At 35.6% G+C, this 11,029-nt stretch overlaps 1 protein-coding gene across 2 annotated transcripts in view; it reads left to right on the top strand.

The window, feature by feature from the left end:
• Nucleotides 1-218: 218 nt before the first annotated feature.
• Nucleotides 219-11,029, top strand: part of ppargc1a (peroxisome proliferator-activated receptor gamma, coactivator 1 alpha) — a 1,188,791-nt gene continuing 1,177,980 nt past the window's right edge. The window contains exon 1 of one of the 2 annotated variants that reach the window (XM_039751582.1): nt 219-468. In XM_039751582.1, coding sequence (XP_039607516.1) covers nt 388-468 — 81 coding nt within the window. In that variant the 5' untranslated portion in view covers nt 219-387. The remainder of the gene's footprint in view (nt 469-11,029) is intronic. The other variant, XM_039751585.1, reaches the window with a different exon arrangement.

The following is an 11,029-nucleotide window of genomic DNA, read 5'->3' as shown; positions in this document are numbered from 1 at the left end:
ACCCCGACTGTGTAGAAATCAACGCTTGACGTTGAGGTTTTCCGTGCGCACGTTTTGTCTTAGCGCATCGAAAGAGAAAAGATGTTAAACTTTACTTTGCAGTGGTATGTGAACATCAACTTTTTTACTCAAGGAAAGCAGCCCCGAAGTGTCCTCGCGCACGGCTCGCCCCACGTGACGAAGCCAAAAGAGAAGCGCGCTGGCCTCGGCAGTTGCAAGCATCAGCGCTCGAGACACCAGCTGGAAGTCGGCTCTCTTTGAAGAAAACCAACAGCAGCAGCGACAGCGGCGGCAACGACAGCTTAAGAATACAAACACATAAACCAAGAAAGAAAAGAAGGAAGCCCCGACTCGCTGTATTTCTTTCCCAGAACAAGGCAGACAGAGATGGCAGGCTACGCGTTAGCAGAGGACAGTCTGATTTCCTCCGGCTTCTTCAACTATACCTGGGATAGCGCCTTCGATCAGGTAGGAAGGAACTGCAGGCACTTCCCTTTCTTTGGCCCTCTCTCTCTCTCTCTCTCTCTCTCTCTCTAACCCCCCCTCTTGAGGTCGATTTCCACCGATTATGTGATCGCCGCTCTCATACTCAGTTACTCGCATGGGGGTCACTCTTTTAAGTCCAACGTATGCACAGCATGGTAGTTTCTCTTCGATTAATTATATACTTGCTAATTTAGTGCCATTCCCGATATCCTGCTCTATTAAGTTTCTTGTGTGTATTTTTAAAGCCGTCTCTTGTCACACGGTTCCGAAATAGTTACGTGATTGGTTTCTGCAGATTTAGGTAATGCAAAGTGTATTTTCATATATATTTTTTTTATTATTTTATTGATTTTATTCGAAGAATACAACTTTCCATACAATCATGTCAAACTTAACAGACCAGAATTCAACCCCTGTACAACCTTGCTAAACTATGGTCATTTCATATTTTTTTAAACATGTGTTTTGCAATCAGAACATTGCTATTTCGAATTTACTGTGCAAGTTTATGCAAGTTTATCATTCTTGGTGCGCTCAGCAATAATACGTTACTTTATGCACACCGAAATCTGCCAGCGCAGTTCTGCTGAATACCAAGCATTATTGAATGGATGGAGGGGATCAGTCACATTGTCCGTTTGCCTGGTATTTGTACATTTGGGAGATACTGGAAAATGAAAGAGTGCTGCACCAGGAGGTTTGAGCATCCTCTCGCGATCGCGAACTGTTGATCCTTTAGTGCTGTCACCTTCTGTCTCCTAAATGACACACATTCCGCAATATTTACCCAAATCTCCTCACGGGCAACATCCAAGAGTCAACTCAGGGCGGTATCAGAGTTCCCGCAGAACTGCCCCACGCAACCTGTCAATATTACTGCAGAAGAAGAAGCGAAGCTGCTCTATACATTTTCTAAAGCAACTTTGTGCTTTTGTGCTTCACAGTTAGGATGTGTGAAGGCTGCTGATGAAGTGTCGCTGATATAATGAGAAAAAGGGCAGCAGAGACGTTTCTAGGATACTGCAAGCCAAACTAGAAGTTGCTGGTATAAAGTTACACTTAATACCAAGGGCTTAGAGAAGAGAGGCCACTGCTGGATGTTCATATCACGGAAACACTCAAGGAGAAAAAGAGAAAGTTGTAGCAGCAAAAGAAAGACAAATGTGAAACATAAGCTGGCGGTCAGCTTGCTGAGATGATGTGCTGCAATACATCAGATTATTGACATGAACAGAATGTAAACTCTAAACATTTGTATAATATTAAGAGTATTCATACATCCATCCATTTTCTACTCTAGCTTCCCATAAGGTTGAAATGGATAAGTGGGTTAGTTAATGGATGAACATATGGAGTAAACAGAGTATAATATTAAGCTTGCAGTCCTGTAATTTTTTTATATATTACTGATACTGTCTGTGCATTGGAATGCATAAAGTTGAGTGTTTTACTGTAATACCACACATAAATTGTAAGAACAAAATCTGTAAATTAAGTAACACTTGTTGGACCTTTGAAAAACCTACTTTTTAGGTCAGTCTATCCCACTGCTGGGCCAGTTTTTACAAAGCACCTGGCTTCATTTAAAAGTACCTAACTGGACCAATGTTGTTTTTGGCACCTTTATTCATTTTTATATTGTAATCATATTTTATTCACACAGATTCACAGTGATTGTGTTTATTATTATGAGTGAATTTGTGCACTTATTGTGAAAACTGAATGAAGCTAATCAACCCATATACAGTATATTGATGTATATTGCTGTTGCACCTGGGTCCTGATGCAAAGAATGTTTAATCAACCACTCTACTAATGAAGTTGTTTATCTATAAAAGTAACTGCTACAAAGATTTTTATGGCCTGTTCTGTCACAGTTTTGCTTGATAGAGGGAAGCCTTAGCTTTTTTGGCAGCTTTGCTTGGATTGATAGTCTATAAGTGTGTGGCAACAGTCCAGGGGAGAGGGCGGCCTTATTGTTTCATGTTCAAAAATGCCTTGGCCTTATAAATCAGTACTGGTCACAGATCCAGTTTGCCTAGTGTTAAATGCATGATAATGTGTCAGTTTTGATCTGACTGACGTCTAGCTTTGTATTTTACAGGAATAACTTTGCTTATTTTCAAATTCAGGTGTTGCTCAATCCACATCCCACTTTGAAAAATTAACTTTACAATGATTTAGCCCATTGCGGCAATTCTTGTGGGATTTTGGGCTATACAAAAATAAATTTTATTGTATTTTATCCATAGGTTATAATGGCAGCCATTATTTACCTTAAATAACCTTTTTTGTACAGGACTACAGTTTCACAGATTTTGTTATAGTTATCCACTATTTATAATTCTAAAAAACAACAATCAGAATTTACTATAGGCTATGAAATACAATGTTATTTATTTTTGAACACATACAGTTACATCATGTATGTAGTTTGTGCACACAATTTGGGATGCATTCAATACAAAGTATATATTTTCGTGTATTTTAAAATGTTTATGTTACTTTGACATAACTCAGTTAAAAGTTAAAGGAAAAAAAAATTACAAATTGGCAGAAGATATGCTATGTACTGGCAGTTTATCAAGTACGAATGGAGACCAGGGAAGCTTCATATGGTCATATCGTGAAGTGTGGAGAATGTGAAGAGAAACTGTAAGCTTTTTGTGATTTGCATGCTTCCGTGAGTCTCTCCTTCATGAACAGCAGCCTTCCTCCGAAATATCAAAGACATAAATGTTTAGTAACTGGCAACTATATTGTAAAATAACTCCATGCAAGTGTTTTCTGTGTGTTTGAATCTGTCCTACATTATATTGGCATCCTGTTTGGGGTTTGTTTTTATCTTGCTTCCAAACCTGTTGCCACTGTTCAGGATCTTTGCCAAAATACATTCATATTCAAGTTGTTTGTGAAACGAAAGTAAAGGCAATTTATGCTTGCACTGAATCTAATGGGTGAGAAAATGGGAGTTCTCCAAGGTACCTGCTTGAATGCACATGCTGAGATGTTGAAGTTCATATGCTCTTTAGCTTGATTTTCAGTGTCTGAGATCTCCTTCCCTGTGTTACACAGGAGTATATTTTGATCATTTGGCATGCTAAATTATTGTTGGGTGTAGAAAAAAATATGTTTATTTTATGCATGCAAACACATTAAGTTATCCATCCTTTATATCTCTCTCTCACTATATATATATATATATATATATATATATATATATATATATATATATATATATATATATATATATACATATCTATATAATGACAAAACATCTGGCATAATGTCATCCAGCATTCACAAGAAGCATAAATGTCCGGTGAACAAAAGCACCAAGAAGCACGAAGAAAGAAGGAAGCAAGGGAAAGAATGTCCATGAAACAAAGGCAACAAAACCACAAAGAAAGAGGGACGTAAGGGCCAGCATGTCCGATGAACAGCAGTGTAATCAAAACAGCTGGACCTACATTTGTACATTTGTGCCTTTTTTATTAAATGGGCATTTTGCTGTGCTAGTACAGTGTATACAGTAATACACTTAAAATTTGGAGTGTCATAAAAAATGAAAAGATTGAAAATGTTAGAAATAATGAATATTGTAAATCTTTTTTCACACTAATCAATTCACATATGGCAGGACTTGCCCACTTTGTTATAGTCACAAGCTTATATATTTTTTTGTAACATTCCTTTTCGCCAGTGCTGGTTGTGAAACTACAGTATGTTTTGCTCTCAGATATTGTGAGTATATTGTGATTTTGTGACAAAACTGACTTACAGGTTATTCAGAACATTGGAAATTATGATCAACACACAAATGCTTAATGTGATAACTTGAAAACAATTTGAGGATTGGTTTCCAAAATTTATGCACAACAAGGCAACAAACATATTCAGTGAGCAGGTAGATCTACCGTAGATGATAAAATAAGGGATGATTATGTAAGTTATATTGAGTGTGAAAATATATAGAAATGATTACATCATAGATGCAGGTGATAAAAAGAACAGAGTGTATTATCAAAGGGTATCTCATGACAGAATGCTGTCTATGGCAGAAAAGTGCATCTCTGGAGGTAATGGCATGCCTTGGATCTTTAGAGTTCCTATCATTTCTGTGATCTATTCTGGATGGTAACCTTATTTTCTCTAATGGAGACGTGAAATGTTTATTACATCCAGTAATTAAAAGAGGACCATGAAGAAACGCTTATAAGGAGTATTTTATGTACTTTCATCAGGAAGAAGAGCACAATCAATTTTGGAGCTCTTGGCCTAGACAGTTTTTTGGGGAGCTTCCCAACTAAATTATATACTTTAAAATGTTTTCTGTAGATATCCCAAGAATATGCTTTATTTGGGAAAACAGGAATACGCATTCAAGAGATCCTGTTGTCCTCCTTCTCTCCATTTGATAAGGTAGACAAAGGTGGACAAGTACAACACCCTGTAAGTTGTAAGCTGTTTGATGAAGAATACCCAGAAGGATTCCTGAAGTAAGGTATTTCGCCCAACATGTTTAGACTAATTTATTATATTCATGCAGAAATAAAGTGGTCCTAATACTAAATTTTGAAATTACATTTTTAGACATAATCTGCTGGATTTTTCTGCAGATAAACACTGAATGCTGAAGTAAGTAAACAAAGGGAATTACACTTAGAATGGTAATTAGGAAGAAGCACACGTGAAGCATGTTGGGAGTCGGAAAACTCACCCCCCGACTTCAGTCATACAGTAAATGTGAAACATCAGCCACATACTTATCTGAGCATGGAGTTGAAAATAGTTGGTGCAAGCATGGGTTAGTAGAAGGGCACATTTTTTAGAGTGAAAGAATAGGCAAGTAAAGCAGTAATCTCACCAGAATGTAAGAGCAGATATTATTTAATATTTAGTGTGGTATTAGGTCTGGATTTTGAGTAATCACATTAGTTTAGTTGAAAAATATTTCTAGTATATAAAGTATATATATTCTAGAAGGAGTTTTAATGTGAGGGCTAAAAATGGATTTGTTCTTAAAAGGAAAAACAAAATAGATTGCATGACATAGTTGCAGTGATAAAGTAGAGGCTGTGAGAGTTTAACTCTGTTAGAAGCCTGTTGATCTTAATCAAATAATCAATATTGTATAAGACACAAAATTCAATTTTTGCATTATTTATCAGACAAACTGATTTAAAAGCAACATTTGTTTTAAATGAACAACCATATAGAAAATCATTTAGACAGCAAAATTACAAAATCAAAAGAAATAGGCCCTTCCTGGACATTCAAACACTATATAGTCATAATTCTCCAGGCAAGTGTCCAAACCTGCATAGCTGAAGTCAGTAGTAATGTAAGTGATATAGCTGCCAAACTATTATGACATTAATTGTTACTGTACACCTGATGTTATGCCTCACAGGTAATCAGCATTGGGGTGGTTTTGTCAATATGGCATGTTCAGAAAAGTCAGTTTTTTAGCATTCGGTGTCTCCTTAACAAGTACTCAGGAAATCAAGAAATGATCTTTGACAAAACAACTTTCAGCCCAAAAATACTTTTCACTTCTAGTGCTTTTTGAATATTTTATTTATTCAAAACATGAAGAACACTATGGCTGCGTTTGTTGAGATTCTGTTTTGTGTGACATTTTTTCATATTTAATTTAAGCATATATTAGGCAGTCAGAGAGTCTCTGATTTATAATGATATATTACTCTTAAATTAATGTTATTATTAATTAATTGGCTGGGTCATAGACATCTGAGTTCCTTTTACTGACTTTAACTAGATTGATATGCTTATTCATTGTCAGTAGATAAAAAATAAAACAAAAAAGACAATTAAAGGTGATAATACAAATATTCCTGAGTGAAAATTACAATGTTGCTCTTCATATTCTCATTAAAAATACAAATGTGTTCCTCTTTAAATTAATTACTATATTAAGCATTAATATTGACTAAAAAAAGACAAGCACCTTCAGCATTTGTCTGTTCCATAGAGAGTGCTACATAAATTTAGTTTCTGACAGGAGTCATTATATTCTGTATTGAGTCCCATTTCAGCTGTACTGGTATTGATGTTGATCTTTTTTTTTGTTGAAGAGTATCAAGTTGCTGCTTACATTTGATAATGGCTTAATGTTTGCTAATGTAACTTTTTAAATTCTATCTATCTATCTATCTATCTATCTATCTATCTATCTATCTATCTATCTATCTATCTATCTATCTATCTATCTATCTATCTATCTATCTATCTATCTAATTGAAATTATGGAAGCATAGTGATCATTTGTACAATTTTTTATGATGTTGAGGGTATAGTCTATATCGATTATATGTCTCAAAAGGCCCAGATAACTCAGCAATATAACATGTTTTTGCTTTGTCATTTGTGCCAGTAAGTAAGGTAATAGTGGCAAAGAAAGCTGTTCACCATCCCCTTTAGCTTCACCACAATGAACCTGCATGTCCTGCACTAGTTACAAAGGCTGCTTTTTGCAACTGTGGATGTAAAGAGATGCCACATCCACTCAGTCTTCCAGACCTTGCCCTGTACACCTGGCTGCTCCCCATCTAAATGCCCACGCCTGTGGTACACACTTTTTCAATGATGACAATGTCATGATAATTACAGAAGAGTTGTTGGCCAAGCAAGAAAAAAAAAAATATCAGAAAAGGGGCAAGCATGTTACATCAGGTGTTTTAGTAAAGTGATTGGTTTCATTTTTGTTTCTCTTAATAAGATCAATGTTACAACTTTTTGATCCCCATGTATGTTTCCCTTCTTAGATCCAGACTCATAGCATGTTTAGTTTTATATTATTTACTTATGTGATTGTTTACATTTTCCTTAAGAGCCACACGGCCTACAAGTTAATCCACAATTTGTGTAAACTATTCTAGATGTTGCACATTATTGTACATTATTACAATATAGCAAAATATCTTTTGTAACCAAGCCTGAAAGATAATTAAGCTCAAAGTTTCAGAACACTTTTAGTTTTTTCAGTATGAGATAGAAAGATACAGAGAACTGTAAACATCTAGTCAAGGTGTGATTTGCAAATTTGGAAAAATAACCTAACTGCCCATCAGCATCTCCTAATCCTAATCTTCCAACAGGTCATACACAGCTCTACCTCCATCATTAAATTTGCTGAGGAAAGGATAGGCTTGGTCACCACAGTGAAGAGATAATTAATAGGGAGAGATGTGTCTTCTGGCGCAGTGGTACCTGGACAAAAATCTCTCCCTTAATATAAGAAAAATAAAACAACTGGTCATAGACTTAGGAAGTAGAAGAAAGATCACACTTGTATCATTGGTGGTGCTGTGGAGTGGATCAGCATTTTTAAATTCCTTGGAGTTACCATCACTGGTGACTTAACATGGGCACAACATATCTTGGCTACTGTCAATAAGTTTCACCAATTACTTCACTTCCTTAGATATCTGAGAAAAAGTGCATATGTTTTCATCAATGCTCATTAACTGCAAGTTGTGCACAGTGGAGTTTTTATTCACTGGCTATATTACATTATGGCATGACACTGGGACTAGTGAAGTTATCACATATCATTACAATGACACAGTTCCCTTCTGTTCAGGGCATGGTAAACACAGGCTTCTTTAGAAAGGAAAATACTTTTATAAAAGACTTCAATTATTTTATATATTCACTTTTCTTCCTTCTCTATTCTCTATTTTGGAATAGGCTCATTAGCATTTACAGCTTTACTCACAAACTATGAAGTAACTCAACAGCCACTTGTATTGCTTCTTGTTTATATATTATATTTATAGTATACAGTACCTATAAAAAAGTATTCAGCACTTTAGAAGTTTTCACATTTTATTATTATATAATTATGAATCCCATTTTATTTAATTTGAATTTTTGACGCTGATCAAAAGAAAAAAAAAACTCTAATGTCAAAGTGACAACAGATCTGTCTAAAGTTGTTTCAATTAAGTGCCTGTAATCAATGGGTTTTACTTGATTGTAGTTTAAATGCACCTCATCTTGAAGGACCAGTATGGTGCCCTAACCTATACAATAGAGGTAAAACAACATTCTAAGTAACTCTGTGTAAAGGTGATTGAAAAGAACAACTCACGGGATGGAGATAAGAAAATAACCAAACATTAAGAAATGGAAGGAGTATGGAAGGAGTATGGCCCAGTTGTAAATCTGCTTATTGATTATAAAGGAAAAAGACTAGTGAGGGATGCCATCAAGAGACCTGTGATACCTCTGAAGGAGTTACAAGCTCTAGTGGCTGAGATTGGAGAGACTGTCCATACAACAGCTGCTCCTTGGGTGCTTCGTAAGCTGCAGTTTTATGGGAGAATGGCAAAGAGAAAATACTAAAAAAAAAAAACAACTAAAAAAATACACATGACATCTTGGCTAGATTTTGGCAGAAGGCACATGGGACACTCTGAAGTTAGCTTAAAAGAGGTTCTATGGTCTACTGAGACCAAAATTGAGCATTGTGGCTATCAGACTAAATGCTATGTTTGATGTAAGTCAAACACTGCCCATTATTAAAAACACACCATTCCCACTATGAAGCATGATGGTGGCATTATTATGCTGTGGGGGATGCTTGTCTGTAACAGGGCCCGGAAGGCTTTTGTGGGCAGATGGTAAAATTAATGCAGCAAAATACAGGAATATATTTGAAGAAAATTTGATGAGGTCAGCAAGAAACCTGCACTTTGGGAAATGATTTGTTTTCCTTCAAAACAACGACACCAAGCATAAAGCCAAAACTGCACAGTAATGACCTAAACACAACAATGTTAATGTCCTAGAGTGGCAGAGTCAAAGTTCAGGTCTCAATCCAATTGAGAATTTGAGGCTGAACTTGAAAAAGTCTGTTCATTCATGATCTCCAAGCAATGTGACAGAGCTTGAGCAGTTTTGCAAAAACAAATGGGGGAAAAATGTCAGTGTCCAGAGGGGCAAAGGTGATAGAGACCTGTACACAAAGACTCAGGGCTGTCATGGCTGCCAAAGATATATCTACTAAAAACTGACTTGAAGGGGGTGATCCATTATTTGTGTTTTATATTTGTAATTAATTTAGATCACTTTACAGGGATTTGTTTTCACTTTGACATTAAAGAGTCTTTTTCTGTGAATCAGTGTCAAAAAGCTAGTTAAATGCATTGTGATTCAATGTTGCATAGCAGTAAAATATAAAAACTTTGAACATAAGATGTTGTATTCATTGTTTTTTTGTCTCCTGTAGATACTGTATTCTTGAATTGCATTGTACAATGTGTATGTCACAACGTGAACATACATTAACTGAACTTACAGTAAGCAAGCTGGTGTTTTCATTTATAAAAAATGAAAAACACATGAAAAAACATTCTGTATAACCTATTAAAATATATGTCATGTAAAATTAAAACTGAATAATTACAAGCTTGCTATAAATGTTTTATCATCATTAAACAAAGTTAATTAAATGATTTTTTTTTACAGTTGAAAAAACCTATACCTAAATGTACGTGTTTCTGTTAATGTTTTCCGTTTTACAAGACAGACTTTTGTTAAGGCTGGATACTGTTATTTAGTCTTTAAAGGTCTTTTTAGACATTAACACAGAGACTGTGAATCATTTTACTGACTTCACAGTTATAAAGTTTTACCTTTAAGTTATAGTTTCAGTTAACAACTATATCCAAAATATTTTACATAGGAATCAATATGACTGATTAGGGATTGAAAAGCTTTAATAATTGTCACACACACTTTATATGATTACTAGCAAAATGCCTGCATTTCGCAGCGGCGAAGTACTGCCTTAAAATTCTTATTAAGAAAAAAATTAAACCTTTATAAACTGAGGGAAAATATGCCAATAATTATTTGTTAAGGATCTCTTTGTATACCATGTTGTCAGTTCGGCCCTCCGGTTGTAACATGACCAAGCTGTGCGATGAGCTTACTCTTGAGCATGTAACTTACAGTTGGCCATGTGTAAAGCAATCTTGTCTCAAATCTCACAGCTTTGATTGCTGCTGTCATAATCGATTTGAGTTTCATGGTTTGTTTCAATTACGACAGTATTTGTAGGACTTGTGTTGAAGAGACATTCGGCATCTGTCAAGCGCTGTAAGCATACAACCAGTTTCATCGATAAAATCACATCCAGCTTTTGAGAGTTTAAACATTCATAAACATCAAAGTGTCCACTACTGAAATCGGCACCTGTCAATCTAAGATGTTTAAGAGGCATTGGTGGTTTTGAAAGGTGTAAAATATTTGGCCATTTCGGTACACTTGAAATCGACAACCGAACAATTCAGCGGCAGCCATCAACTCACATGCAGAACCATAGGTGAAGGGCTTAAGCATTTCACTCTTATAGTGCTCCTGTGTAGTATAATTATCTCTTGTACCGTCATCAGTCCACACCTTGAACCTGTCCCAGTCATTCAATACATAAGACAGAATGTTCCTCCGGATATCAAGAGTGAGCCTGATATGGCCGTGCAATATGTAACAAAGAGAATGGAAAAGGTAGGTG

This window comes from Polypterus senegalus, chromosome 4 (genome assembly GCF_016835505.1).
Source record: "Polypterus senegalus isolate Bchr_013 chromosome 4, ASM1683550v1, whole genome shotgun sequence".
NCBI lineage: Eukaryota > Metazoa > Chordata > Cladistia > Polypteriformes > Polypteridae > Polypterus > Polypterus senegalus.
This window is presented reverse-complemented; position numbering and strand designations above follow the sequence as displayed.